The sequence below is a fragment of the Triturus cristatus genome, chromosome 7 (assembly GCF_964204655.1).
Source record: "Triturus cristatus chromosome 7, aTriCri1.1, whole genome shotgun sequence".
Classification (NCBI taxonomy): Eukaryota; Metazoa; Chordata; class Amphibia; order Caudata; family Salamandridae; genus Triturus; species Triturus cristatus.
In genome coordinates, this window is record NC_140590.1 from 1,280,015,044 (window position 1) to 1,280,030,564 (window position 15,521).

General features: G+C 48.3%; 1 protein-coding gene across 2 annotated transcripts in view; it reads right to left on the reverse strand.

The window, feature by feature from the left end:
• The window catches only part of LOC146811839 (lysophospholipase D GDPD1-like), a 183,221-nt gene that overhangs the window by 18,413 nt on the left and 149,287 nt on the right, over nucleotides 1-15,521 (reverse strand). For both annotated transcript variants that reach the window (XM_085618830.1, XM_085618831.1), the window contains one exon: nucleotides 1,778-1,911. In XM_085618830.1, the coding sequence (XP_085474956.1) occupies nucleotides 1,778-1,911 (134 nt within the window). The remainder of the gene's footprint in view (nucleotides 1-1,777; nucleotides 1,912-15,521) is intronic.

The following is a 15,521-nucleotide window of genomic DNA, read 5'->3' on the forward strand; positions in this document are numbered from 1 at the left end:
CTGAAGTTTTTTTTTAGATGTTGTATCCGAAGATTCAGGTATAAACCATTACAACAGTCTAATCTGGCCAGCACCAAGGCTGATATATAACCAACTTTTGGGAATTTGCTGGAATGAATGCTAAGATCTTTTATATTTTTCTTAGAATGTAAAATGTAGAGGATGTCAGCGTGTTGATCTGATAGGCAAAGGAGAGCTTACTAGCTATGATGATCCCCAGATTTTCTTGCTTTTTCAACCGGCTTTGGCAAGTTACCCAAGTTCGCTGGCCACCAATTCGGGGACCAAAATGAAGGATCGTTGCCAAAAATCACCACCTCTGTCTTATTAGAGTTCAACTTAAAGCAGTTATAGCTCACCCATGAGCTTACTGTTGTCATGCAATCGTTAAATTGCTTACTGATGGAATGGGGTTGTTTCGTGACTGCCATGACAAGCTGAGTGCCGTCAGCATAAGACGTTAGGGCAAAGCCAAAGGGTTTTATGACTGGAGCCAGAGCAGCAATATAGATATTAAACAGAGTAGGGCTAATGGAAGAGCCCTGTGCCACTCCACATGGGAGCTGAAAAGGATCAGAATTAAACTGATACAAGGCAACAAATTGTGTCCTCTCTTCCAGGAAAGATTTGAGCAGATTGAGTGCCATTCCCTGCACTCTAATTGCTGCTAACCTTTCCACCAAGATGGTATAGTGGACAGTGTCAAAGGCTGCCGACAAATCTAATAAGATGAGGGCGGCTCTCCCACCATTATCCAGAGCATCCCTAATTTCTTCGACCGATTTAATCAAGGCCGACTGTGCTATGGCCAGATCTAAAGCCATGTTGTGTCTCGTCTAGCCAGCTGTGTTCGGTAACATAATCCATGAGCTGTTTATTCATTGTCTTTTCTAGCAGTTTTTTTTAGAGTCATCAGGGTCTAAGTTGGGTTTCTTTAAAATAGGCAGAATAGATGCAGTTTTCAACATTTTAGGAAAGCATCCGGTCTTAAAGATTATATTAAAAAATGTCGACAGATTGCCCGCTATAATCTCTTGCACCAATTTTTCCACCACCACTGGGCAGGGGTCCGTCAGCGAACCAGATTTGGCCTTAGCGATAAAATCTTCCACTTGCGCCCTGTCCAGGTCAGCAAACTTATCAAAACTCGGCTCACCTAAAGGCCTACAAGCAGGGGGCCCATTGTCCAGAGTGGGCTCTGCATCCTTGGAATTGTGTCTGCCTACATCATTAAAAGTACTTTCAACTTTATGCACCAAGTGATGTGATGAGGCCCAGCAAATGCAAGGATGATGCCCCAACACCCTGTAGTTTGGGTAGTACAATACTGCAGAAAGCAGAGTTCCTTGGGTCCCTAAGGCATCTGGACCCCAGTGTGACTGCACCTGCTGCACCTCTGGCAACCACACCCCTGGGCATCAGCGTTAGGCCCGGGCAGGTTTTGACCACCTTGCCGAGTGGTAGATCTGCATTTGGACTCCCCCAAATCCCTGGTGCCTCATTCATTCCACAAATCTCTACTCCTCGCCCCCACACCCACAGAATATTTACTTTTTTGCATCTGGGCTCAAAGGTGAGGACCTATGACACTCAGGCCGGGACATTAAGAGTAGAACTTTGATAACAGGGCTGGGCCTGTCAGGTTGCGGGTGCTGACCCTGCAGGAAGAGGAATTTAAAGGGACATTACACAAATCATTTCTGAGACAATGTTTTTGACCTCTTCACGGAGACAATCTATCCAGCTTGTGATTCCCGAGGGCGTCACGCGCACTCACCTGTTGATAATAGACGGCATGACGGTCTCCATAACGGACTCGGGCAGAGGCACAAAGGGCAGCAGGCCAGTGTAGAAGAGCAGCAGGAGCAGCGCCCCCCGCTGCTTGGTGAACATGAAGGGCATCTCGGGGTTCTGAGGAGAGGAGAGAGGGCGGGTGAGACTCTTAGGAGGGGCGCGCGCCAGTCCCGCTGCCCTCGTGCACCACAAACTAAAAGGACTAAATGGGTGGGCCCATTGTCAGGTGTGTCGTGGGGAGCCATCCTCGGCAGTTTAGATACGAGCGCATTGCATTAGGAATGTTGCTTTGTTATCTCGGTGACCTATTTTTCATCATCGGACTTTGACCCAGAGCAAAAGACAGAGGAGCACAAAAGCGTAGAGGGAGAAAGACAGGAGGAGACAGTGGGAGAAAGGAGAAGGGAAAGAACCTGCAAATGTTATATAGAGAAACAGGAGGTGAAGGGTGCCGGAAGAAAGAGGCGTGAGGTGGAATCCAGAAGGAGCCTTGGCAAGCAGCACTACCGGCAGCAGCTCCTATAAAGTGGGGGCCACTCGGCCCCCACGCCAACATGGCGGTGCGGCGCCCCCCCCTCCCCCGGCCTTCGGTGTTGGGGGTGTGTCGCGGGGCGATGTCGCGCGCGGCGCGCCCCCAGCACCGATAGGTGGATGCCTCCCCCGTGACCCGGAAGCGTACATTCGGCTTCCGGGGCAGGGGGGCGGGACGATCGGGGGTGCGGGCTCCCAGTCGCCGGCAGCCCCAGTTATAAGGCGCGGGGAGCGAGGGGGGCGCCCTCTTGCTCCTGGCTCGCTCCCCGCGCCTTCCGTGTGCCCCACGCTCGGGGCTGATTAATTATTTTTTTTTTTGTTCCCTTTACAGCTTTGCAGTGCGCCGCTTTCAGGGTCCTCTCCAGGCGCTAGTATCTCCCGGGAACGGAGGGAGCAGAGAGGTTTCCAGCGGTGATCGAGGCTGCAGGCACGATAATCACGGAGCGCTTCCATTCCGTGTTACAAGCAGCTTTGACGGCGACACGGGGAACACCCTTTAGACCGGAGGGAGCAGAGAGGTTTCAGCGCGGGCACGCTTGAGGTGCCGTTCTAGTCTGGGTCGAGTGTTTTCACCAACCGGTAAGGTGGGGGAGCTGGGGCGGTCGAGCGGCGAGTTAGGCTGCAGGCAAGAGACTTGGTTTGCAGGTTGCAAAGCAGGATACAGCAGGGCAGCCACTGGAGGGGAGACTAAATAGGAAAAGCTTGATTTCTGATTTGTTTGAAGTGGTGTTTTCTCCCGACCAGTGCTCGTATCTTATTGGTGGCTGCTGGGTTTGGGCTGGTGGCAAAGCAGGTTACAGCAGGGCAGCCACCGGAGGGGAGACTAAATAGTGAATGCTTGAATTAGAATTGGTTTAAAGTGTTTTTTAGGTGTTTTATCCCGCCCAGTGCTCTGAGGCTGCTAGTATTTGAACACTAGTGAATGCTTGAATTATAATTGGTTTAAAGTGTTTTTTAGGTGTTTTATCCCGCCCAGTGCTCAGAGGCTGCTAGTATTTGAACAGTTAACCCAGTTTCGAAGGAATTAATGATTATTGCTGTGAATTGTGGATCTGGAGAAGGGGTTCGCTGATCGCTACGAGTTTGTTTCAGCTACAGGGATTGATTGTGCAAAGTGTTTTTTCCAGGCTAGTAATATTTGTTTCTTCATAGGAAGCTTGACTCTGGTGCTGCTTTCCGGTGGCGGGCAACAGAACACGGCAGAGCACAGCAACGGGCGGAGGACGCACGGGTCTTCGGTGGTAAGGGGTGTGAGGCGGGCCTGCATTTCATTGCTTCTGGAGGGCCGCGGGGCTTGAGACCTTCCTACAAGGGGTGTGGCGCTCGCCCACACGCTAAGAATAGCTTGGTGTGTTTTGCGGTCACAGTCGCATGGTGCTTACGGCCATCTTCACATCCTACATCAGAAAACAAAAAGGTACAATCGCCGGTGTTTGGCTAGGACTAGTTTGCATTACGAGTGTGGGAATATGCCGGGGGCACGACTTAATAGGAGTTCCCGCATGGAACAAATGATGCAGGCTATGATGCGCAGGATGACGGCGATTGATAGGCGGCTGGGTAGGGTGGATGAGTTGGGTAGGAATGTGGCAGAGATTAACCAGAGGCTGGACGGGCCGTCGGGTCCACAAGGCAGGCCAAAAAGGGTAGTCAATCCACCACTGCCTAGAGGGGAGTTTGTTACCCCTACTAAGAGGGGCAAGTCTAAGAAAACTGTAACGCCCAAACATACAACTGACGGGGAGGGTTTGCCAGGAGGGGTACCTAAGGATGCCCCTGGGATGCCACTGTTGGCACCGGCCGGGCCAGCCCCGGTTATTCCAGCTTTGCCGGTCGCCCCGGTCATTCCCCCTGCAACCCCCACGAGCAATGTTGTCCCGGAGGAATTGGCATCCCAGATAGCCGCTGTTTTGCCCTGGTTGCAGTTGGGGGGGGTATTGCCATCCTCTCAGGATCATTCAGCCGAAGCATTGAAACTGGTTGAGATGATTAAGTTGGCAAGGGCGGGGGGAGGGGCACCATTGGCACCACTTACTCCCCCAACAGGTCCTACCAGCGGACAAACGGCGAAGAACGATGGGGCGACGTCGCAAGGTATTGAAAATGGTAAGGAGGTGGCTTTGCCAGTACTTAAGGATGGTGCTATACCGTCAAGGAAGGAGAATTTGGGGCAACATGTGTCTCGGGCTGTAAAAGAGATGATCTGGGCGGGCAAATATGTCAACATTTTCTCCTTGCTGCTCGATAATAGGGAACTGGAGTACGCCAAGTCACAAAAGGAATGGATGTTGCCCAGTGAATGGAGAACAGAGTTGTCTAAGTTCAGGGTTGAGGAGACATTTGTTAACTGGATGCGGGCCTTTTCCGTGTTTAGTGCCATTACAGCTGAAAGGTCGCCCAACTTACAAGCTGAGATGGCCTGCTACCAGAGCAGGATTGCCATGTGGAGCGAGACGCAAGTGGGGAATGGGTGGAAAGAGTATGACATTTCATTCAGGAAGGCGAAGGAATTCAATCCTTCCCTAGAGTGGGATGTGGTGGATTCCTTGCCATGGTACAACCAGATAGCTGGGGGGGCAGCAGCGATGGGGGCAACTGCTTCGCAGAAAATATACCCGGCCAAGCCACAACAGCCCTTTCGGCATGCGCAGGGAAGTGAGGTACCAGGAAAGGGTAAGGGTTGGGGGGATAAAAAGGGCGTATGTTGGGATTTCAACAAACGGTCCTGCACTAGGGCAGCGGGCACTTGTAAGTTCAAACACGCCTGTTCCTCGTGCGGGCACCCCTCACACCCAGAGACCTCCTGCAGATTTAAGGGTGGCAACCAGGGCTCCAGGGGGAGAAGGAAACCTGAATAGACTGAAGGAGGGTTTAGTATCACACACTCCCATCGATGTCATGGCAATGATTCCCTGGCTGAACAGATACCCGGATCACGCAGCGGCTAAATTACTACAGGAGGGATTTTCTTGGGGTTTCAAGATACCGGCGGGAGGGTACACAGGTAGGACTGAGTGCAGAAACCAACTGTCGGTAAAGCATAACCCAGGGGTAGTGGCTGCAACAATTGAAAAAGAATTACGCTTAGGTAGGTTAGCAGGACCTTTTGACGAGGTGCCAGTGCCCAACTTTGTTTGCTCCCCACTTGGTGTGGTCCCTAAGAAAGAGAAAGGCAAATATAGACTCATTCATAATCTCTCAGCCCCAAGGGGGGCATCCTTGAATGATGCCATAGATGAGAATGTCTGCAGTGTAAAATATGCCTCTTCTGATCACGCGGTAGGGTTGCTTAGGGGCCTGGGTCCAGGGGCATTGATGGCCAAGTCTGACATAGAGTCTGCATTTCGTCTTCTCCCCGTGCATCAGGGGGATCACCACCTTTTGGGGTTCAAGTTTGATGGGAAGTATTACATGGACAAATGCATGCCCATGGGTTGTTCGATCTCATGTGCCTATTTTGAGACGTTCAGTTCCTTCTTGGAATGGGTAATGAGGCAGGCAACCGGGCATCAGCAGGTCATGCACTACCTGGATGACTTTCTCTTCCTGGGTGAGGCGGGGTATCAGAAGTGTGCACGGGCATTGGATGAATTTTGCATGCTCATGCGGGCTTTTGGGGTCCCGCTGGCACCGGGGAAGACAGTGGGGCCAGCTACTTGCTTAGGATTTCTGGGCATTGAAATAGACTCTGTGGAGGGTTGTTTCAGGCTCCCAAAGGAGAAGGTATGTAAATTCCAGGCGGCATTACGCGCGTGCTTGGCCAAAGAGAAGGTCTCGTTACAACAGCTTCAGGAAACAGTGGGCCAGTTGAATTTCGCGTTGAGGGTGACACCTATGGCTCGCCCCTTTTCTCGCTCAATTGCGCAGGCTATGAGGGGCCTGCGAGAAAAACACCACCGCACTAGACTATCGTTTGAGGTACGCCAGGACATGCGGATATGGTTGGCATTCCTGGAGGACTTCAACGGCAGGGTTGTGTGGTCCGGCCCCCCCATTACTTCAGCAGAGTTAGGTTTATGGACTGACGCTGCTGGGAGTGTGGGGTTTGGTGCCATCCTTGGAAACAGGTGGGTCACCCACAGGTGGCCGGACGAATGGGTGTGCAGTGAGTTGACAACCAACATTGGTTTTCTGGAGCTGTTCCCCATTTGGGTTGCATTAATGGTCTGGCCTGAACTCCTGCGTAACAAATCAGTAATATTCTGGTCAGACAACATGACGGTGGTGGAGTGCATCAATCAGCAAGCGGCACGCTGTAAGTTCATACTCCGCCTCTTGAAGGAGATTGTGTTGAGATGCTTGCTATTGAATGTTGTATTTAGGGCAAAACATGTACCAGGTGTCCTTATTAATGCAGCTGATGCACTCTCTCGCCAAAAAATGCAGGTATTCAGGGAAAATCTTCCAACAGCAGAGCCTACACCGACTCACTTCCCGTCGGCACTCTGGCAGATTGGTGCCCCAAACTACCGGACCTCGTGGCTGCTAGCTTAGCCCCCAAGACACGGACAGCTTATGAAGGGGCGTTTGGTTCATATTGCACTTTCTTGGGGCGCGACTGGGAATCCAAATGGGCTTTGGAAAATAGCTTTACGGATTATCTGGGTAGTTTGCATCACGAGGGTTGCTCAGTGGCCACAGCGAACAGGCATAGGGCAGCTGTCTCCTTTTACGCACAGGCGAAGGGGGTGAAAGATCCGACTAACAACTTTGCAGTGCGGAAGGGTCTGAGGGGTTGGCGCCGTCTACAGGGCAGCACGGCTGACACAAGGAAACCAATAGGTTTGGAGAGGATGACGGCATTACTGCCTGCATTGCATGACGTCTGTAGCTCGGGCTGGGAGATACAATTATTTAAAGCAGCGTTTACATTAGCCTTTTATGGGGCGTTGAGGCTGAGCGAGTTGGTGGCAGCCTCTAAGGCAGATAGGCAGGGGGGTATCCAATTCCTGAACACAACAATTCAGGGGGATACATTGTGGGTGACGATTAGGAGATCGAAAACTGATCAGGAGTCCCGGGGGGTGACTGTGGTACTGCACAGGGCTAGGGCCAATCCATGCTGTCCGGTACACCACATGGAGACTTTCATCAAGCAGCGAGGTGCATTATTGGGTGGGCCACTTCTAGTACACGCGGACGGCACCCCTCTAACCAAATATCAGTTCAGAAGAGTCATGGAGTTGACTATTGCCAGGGTGGGCCTTGACCCCAAGCAATTTGGCACACACTCCTTTAGGATAGGTGCAGCCACTGAGGCAACCGCAAGGGGTTTACATGTGAACAGTGTTAGAAGAATTGGGAGATGGTCACCCAATTCCAATTGCTACAAACGGTATGTGCGGGTACACATGTTGTAAAGTACCTAGGGTATTACTGACATCAGGTTTTCTTTTCTCGTTTTGCAGTTCCTTCGCTCTGTGACGCAGGCGGAGAGCTTGCTTCGGGTCATCATCAGGATTCATCGGCGACTCATCGAGGAGTGAACAGTCAGGAACACAGGACGTGGTCAGGCAGGGTTTGGATTGTTGGTCATTCTTATGTCAATCGTGCTAAAACTGTCTTTTTTGCAGCCAAGGGTAGAAGGGAGCTAGAGCACGAAGGTTGGTCCATCTCTTTCTTTGGGAGGGGGGGTCTTTGCCTCAGTCAGTTTAGGGGATTCTTTGCGGAGTTGGTCGCCCAACATACAGCCCCACCGGCGATGGTGATTCTTCATCTGGGGGGGAATGACCTTGCTAGACTGGGTAGGAGGGTCCTCCTGGAAGAGATCATTTCAGCAGCAGGTTGGGTAAAGAGGGTGTGCATGGTAGTCTGGTCTCAGCTGATACCGCGGCTGCAGTGGCGTGGGGGTGAGTCTGTCAGGGCATTGAATCACTCGGTAAAGAGGATCAATACCAAGTTAGATAAACTTTTCCGAAACTCCCACTTACAGACCATCCCACATGGGGCTATTTGGGGGGAGGATTTGTACTTGCAGGATGGGGTCCATTTGACGGAGGCTGGGAATAGAATATGTTGTGATAATATCCTAGCTTGGTTGAAGGGCGCTCTGAGGTAAGGATGACCTTTAGGCAGGAGTTGTGGGGGGGCCAGATCGTCGGGAAACAATGCTGGCCTGTGGTGGTAAGGTCATGATCGGTGAGCAGCAATTTAAGGTCCTAAGGGGGGCGTCACCATCCACGGAGGGGGCGGCCCAGGGGGAGGAGCCACTGGTCCCTCCTAGAACTTCAGGGGCAGGAATATCCGCTAGCTGCTAAAAATGCGGGGGAGGGAGTCACGCTTTCCTTAGGCTGGTAGCCACCCCGCACATACACCATGACGTCAGCATACGACGCAAAGTGTAAGGGCCCTCCTTGTTGGTTAAATGGAGTTCACGATGCCGACGGGGTAGGCGGTCCCCAGTCGCGCATGCGCACCTCTAGGTAAGGGCGTGGTTAGTAGGACTTGACACCGGTTAGCGACCTTGCCGTCCGGCCAGATATGCTAGAATGCAAAATTCAGGCAGGATGTTAGATTCGGATAGGAAACACGCTGTATTAGACGTTTGTTAAGGTTAGCCTTTGATATTTGTCTACGATACTGTAAATCTAATGTCATGAATTTTGCTTATTCTTGCATAACTGATGGAATGTTGATATTCATCCTTTTATTGTTTTATATAATAAATACGGCCGGGGGGTCCCTGACCCCCCGCCTTCCAAAGATAATTTGCTTATGTCAATTCTTCAGGGTGGTGTGGAAAGCTGGGAGGGGAGGATAGCCAGTCACGGACCATGTATAAAGTGGGGGCCACTCGGCCCCCACGCCAACATGGCGGTGCGGCGCCCCCCCTCCCTCGGCCTTCGGTGTTGGGGGTGTGTCGCGGGGCGATGTCGCGCGCGGCGCGCCCCCAGCACCGATAGGTGGATGCCTCCCCCGTGACCCGGAAGCGTACATTCGGCTTCCGGGGCAGGGGGGCGGGACGATCGGGGGTGCGGGCTCCCAGTCGCCGGCAGCCCCAGTTATAAGGCGCGGGGAGCAAGGGGGGCGCCCTCTTGCTCCTGGCTCGCTCCCCGCGCCTTCCGTGTGCCCCACGCTCGGGGCTGATTAATTATTTTCCCACCCACCAGCCCAAAAAAATAAATAAATACAAGCTGCTAAATAATGCTAGTCAGGGGTGCTAGTTAGTTTGACATAGGCCTTTTTCCCGTTGAAAGGTAGGATTGGTTGTGTTAATTAGGAAGGTTATCTGCACTTAGGCCTTTTTCCCGTTTTACAGGTGTGATTATGTTATTAAACCAGGTTGTGGGTACCTAGGCCTTTTTCCCGTTATATAGCTGTGATTATGTTGTCATTGAAAAGGTAATATTGTGCGTAGGCCGTTTCTCCCATTAGCACAGCATGCTTCGTATTTATATTGTTGGTTTTAGTGTAGTGTAGTTGTCCTTTAGCGAGTTCTTTTTTCTAGGTTCATCGTCGTATTTATTAGGGTTGGTCAGGCGGTAAGGTCATGATCGGTGAGCAGCAATTTAAGGTCCTAAGGGGGGCGTCACCATCCACGGAGGGGGTGGCCCAAGGGGAGGGGCCACTGGTCCCTCCTAGAACTTCAGGGGCAGGAATATCCGCTAGCTGCTAAAAATGCGGGGGAGGGAGTCACGCTTTCCTTAGGCTGGTAGCCACCCCGCACATACACCATGACGTCAGCATACGACGCAAAGTGTAAGGGCCCTCCTTGTTGGTTAAATGGAGTTCACGATGCCGACGGGGTAGGCGGTCCCCAGTCGCGCATGCGCACCTTTAGGTAAGGGCGTGGTTAGTAGGACTTGACAACGGTTAGCGACCTTGCCGTCCGGCCAGATATGCTAGAATGAAAAATTCAGACAGGATGTTAGATTCGGATAGGAAACACGCTGTATTAGACGTTTAAGGTTAGCCTTTGATATTTGTCTACGATACTGTAAATCTAATGTCATGAATTTTGCTTATTCTTGCATAACTGATGGAATGTTGATATTCATCCTTTTATTGTTTTATATAATAAATACGGCCGGGGGGTCCCTGACCCCCCGCCTTCCAAAGATAATTTGCTTATTTCAATTCTTCAGGGTGGTGTGGAAAGCTGGGAGGGGAGGGTAGCCAGTCACGGACCATGTGAAAACAAGCATTTGCAATGCAATAGGTCTCGCAGTAGTGAAAGTAATTGGTTTTGCAAATGAGAATGTTTTTAATTTTTTTTTGTTTGCAGGGAAGTTATTATTTGACCTCTGTAAAAATATAAGAGGGAAAGAGAATGGAGAGAACACAGTGGAAAGTAGGGGTGGTAGTAGTAGAAGCTTATACCCTCTCCAGAAGCGAAACCCTGTAAGCACACAACTTGTGTTGGAAGAGAGAAAATAATAGCGACAGTTTGGACATGAAACCCCACAGCGAACCCGTCCATATATTTACATCCCATGCCTACAAAACATCGAGAAAGCAGTTTTAGCCAGAGGAAACATAACTGCATAGACAGGAGGGACACCGGGTGCAAATGTTGGAAATAAAATGTACTCCTTTCCTATTAGTGTTTTTGCATAAATTATACTGTGCCAGTGAGAGCTAGGAGAACATGCACAAAATGAGGTTTATACCCTGTACAAAAGCTAAATCCTAAATGCAGATCACTCGTGATGGAAGCGATAATCTTGACTTTGAAGGGTAGGAGTCGGGCATAGCCAATAGACCTCGTTTTGGGACCTTATAGGTGTGTGGCCATGCAGCACATTATCCCGGGTGCTGTGCCGCTAGATTGAATAGATATACAATTACTACACACTGGGGCATGCAGTCTGTTTCTAGGTTTCACATTGGAAATAGTGCATAGACACTTTCATTTTGGGTTGGGTGGTTCAGCCATAAAGTTAGTTAGCAACTGTTGCCATGGGCTTGCATGTGTGTGATGGGGGCGGCATCTTTTGAACTAAGGCATGCATATTTGTGAGTGAGAAGTAGGGGCATGGGTGAATGGAGAGACGATGCCAGAGCTCAGCAGCATGTGACTGTGCAGTATAAAAGGTGTCTTTGCTCCAAATGCACAGATTGGTAGTAAAGGATTGCTATTGGAGGAGTGGGACCCCAGGCAGGAGCGTCATGAACCCCACGTAAGCAGTTTGATGGGGTGGAAGGGGTGTACCACTGGGAAGCATGTGTAAAATACAATTTTTGAAAATGACCGTTGTCTCTCTTTTGATCGAGACACTGGTCTCTAAAAAGTAGTTCCTTAATACCACTGCATGGATTTTTTATGATGAAGTAGTGGGTAGAGGGAATAAATTAAACAATCTATGATGAAAGAAAATGAAGATGGAAAGAAGGATGGAGGGAAGGATGAATGTATGAAGATTCGGATGGAAGGATGATGGGTGAATCAATGGGTGTGTGGATCTACAGACGGATGGATTGTTGGTTGGATGGAGAGGGCTGAATAGATAGATGGATGGAGAAAATGAACGATGCATACAAAAAAGTAAGGAACAATAGAGATCTAAAATTGTTGCGGAAGGGCACCCTTTGTTGGATTGAGATCGGGGAGGGATAGAGAGACAGGGACAGCGGGACACAATGAGATGCTGGTTGAGACATGCACGACCAGGGAAGGGATAAATAAGGCAGTCAATGGGACTGTCAAAGGCAAAAAATCAGAGCAAAAAGTTTATGAGCATCTGACCTGCAAGAAGAATTTGTGGTAAAGGAATTATAAATAACAAAGAAATTAGAGGGAACATCAGGCTGAAATGCTGATATACTACTTTCCCAAATCAGAATCTGCTGTGGTGGCTGCTTTTGCACTGTGAACCAGCTCTAACCATCGCCACTAAAGAGTGGCATCAGCATTTTGTGGTGCATTGCATTCCATATGATGTTTGCGTAGATAAAATGGAGGTACGTCCCAAGAAACCGTATACGTTGCACAGCAGGAGGAATAGTTGTTCTTTATATTTGGAAGACAGTTAATGGAGTATTCTCTTCCAGGTCAGCAGGAGTGATGTCAATATTAAAACTGGTGTTTAAATATTTGGAGTCATTGGAACGAATGATTTGTTAATTATCCTAAAACTGTTTGTAAAACTGCTGTGCGTTGCCTCGTTAAATCATACCATTAATTAAGGCCTCTTAGGTGCTTTTGATATTTTTGTTTTCTTGTACGATTTCAAGTAATGAAAAATACTGTATGAAATTTAGATATCGTTATTTTCTTTTTATTATTGCAGCTGTGACACGGTTATCAATAGCCACAGCCTGGCTTCAGCCCCAGGCGGCGAGTTTTGATTTATGGCGTACTAAATTATTTAACTTGTATAATTTGGAAATTAGTTTGTATCTGTTGAAAAAAACACGCAAGAGGCGATTTGGTCTTACTATTTGGCGTCCGTTAAAAGATTATTTTAATGAGTAAATAATTCTGTTTAGCCTTGCTAGATGTGATAAGCAACACGATCTATTATGTTCTTTTCTGTTTCGTTTTGTGTATTGTATCAATTTTTTGGTTGTTATTCTGTAATTGGTTGTTTTTGTGGAACTTTAATAAAAAATATAATAAATAAATAAATAAATAAATAAAATAAAAAAATGAAATTTAGAGAATATATTCCATTTATGAAGTTACATTATACTTATCCAAGAGTTATCCAAGAGAGGAAATAGAAATAGCAATGTTTCCTTTGTGCATTTGTTTTTCATGTGTTCATTCGATACACAGGGACTTAAAATGCAACACTATAAGACCTGGTGCCTAACAAATCATACGATAACACCAACATGAGTATGATTAGGGAGAAAAAAGGCTAACAAAGAAACAAGTGTGGTTATAGAAAGGGGGAGAGAGAGCATGTTTCACTCAAGCTGCTTGGAATGACATTCCTCACAACTGCCAAAGACAATGTAGTTTAAATGTAAATCGACAACAATCATTTTAATGCTCTCTCATACATTAAACATGTATTTCGCATCAATAATAATTGAAGTTTTAGAACGTAACTTTTTTAATATATTGCGAAGCCACATAAACCATGCATAGCACTTTACAACTGCAAAAACCACTTCAAGTTGCCCAGCACATTACCATTCCTTTTGTGCGGACGGGATGCTTTGTGTGCACGAGTGTTTTATGAGCAAGTATCAAGGTATGTAATCCTCTCGCCGCTTTACACAGCCATGCTCATACAATCACAAGAAGCAACTACAAAACCACCGCTGATGTGTTGATAGTGTTTAACAGCAAAAAGAACTGTTGATGGACAGAATGCAGAACAATGTCATACATTCACCCCAGTACAGAGATCTGGGCCTAAATCCATCGTTTTTTTGCTCATCATGCCATTCCAGTTTGGACCCAGCCATATGCAAATCAGTCTTAACCCTGTGACGTTTGTCACACTTCTTCAATCCATTCTCTAGTCCCCCTTCCAGTCTCTAAACTCTAGAAACCGTTGTAAATGTAAATTGCTGTCTCATGTGTGTATTCTGGATAACTTATGTTACTCTCAGAAACATGCCTTGTCCATTCCCCTGATGTTTTAAGAGCTTTTACAATTTTAAATATGGTGTTACATGTCATCTTTGTAGATACACCAATGCCCAGTAACTTATCCAATCCCCAATGGCCACATAAGGACATTCCAAGAGTGGAAAATGAATTGCACTAATTTTCTGCTGGTGTAAATGGAGCACACAAGCGTTGCCCCAGGCCCAATTACAAAAGACTCAGGGACAGATTTATCATTGGATTGCATTGCCCTTGCATCACGCATTATCTCACAAGGGCAACGCAATCAGATTTACCAATCAACGCAAGGCCACCTTGCACGGCCCTGCGTTGCTTGTTAAATCTGGAGTAACAGAAGGCAACACTAGTCACTGCCCTGTGATACTCTGCCCAAGGGAGGCATTCCATGGGTGGAGCATGGGTGTTACATGCTTCCACCCATGGATTTTGGTGCTTTTTCAGATTTCCCAACACTGGAAAACCTGGAAATGCATCACACTTCTACGCCTTCCCGATAGAGGCGCAACAAGGAGAATAATTACAAAAAATTATATATTTCTTAATTGCCATTTTAAAAGCATAGTACTTTAAGACAGATTATATTACTGCAAGATATAGAGCAATGTGTTTCCATGGACCATTGCGCTGCATCAACAGGCACATCTTGAAATGAGTAATCAACATTGCTGTGGTGTCAAGAATTACATGGAGAGTAAAGTCAATCGAAATATAGCACCTTATTCTACTAATGAACAAAGGTACACCATTCATTTTGTTTACTTTTCATTCCACTGTTTTGTCTAACATACCAAACAATCATTAAAACACAATTACCTCCCCTCCCCCCCATACTCAGTGCAATGTTCCTCATTTCTACCACATTGTCCCAGATCTGGGGTCACATGGTTGTATAGTGTCATCTCTTCATCTCCTTTTCTACAATTCCTCCCCCTCCCTCTAGGGGCAGTGTCTCCAATGGGTGTAACTAGGTGTCTTCAGTTTGATGTGAGTCAGTGTCCCATGTGCTCAAGGATCCAGAGGAGGCATCAGGAGCATCAGCAGTCAAGTCCCTAATCATGGCTCCCCAGGCGAGTAAGTCGCCTGGGAGTCTGTCGTCTCGGCGGACCCTCTTCATATGGGCTTCTTCTGCTCCGGCCCATTCCATTATATCCCTTAGCATCTCGCTTACAAGGAGGGGTCTGGGGTTCAGCCATTGGCTGGCAATGCGTTGTTTGCTAGTGTCAGACCGAGTATGACGAACCATCTACTCAGTTTGTTTCTTCTTTTTGATTTGAACTACGCCCAGCAGGCACTACTTGAGTCCTCTGGGAAGGGGGCACTGCTTGAGTCCTCTGAGAAGGGGGCACTGCTTGAGTCCTCTGAGAAGGGTCCGGCCCTTGACTTTGTGTAAATGAGGCAGTACCTCATTCCAGTAGGGAATTATTTGAGGACAAAACAACGCCACATTAACAAAATCTGGCGGGGCACATCTGCAGCGCTCACACCTGGAATTTCGTGTCGGAGAGATAACCTGCAAGAGTTTGGGCGAGAGGTACGTAAGGTGCACAAAGTTATATTGGAGCAATTTAAATCTTGAGTTCACGATACCTCCGTAACGCCCCATGATTCTGGACCCATTTAGCAGCTGTGATTGGAGACTTGCACAATTGGTGCCATGTGTCCTTTACCTTTA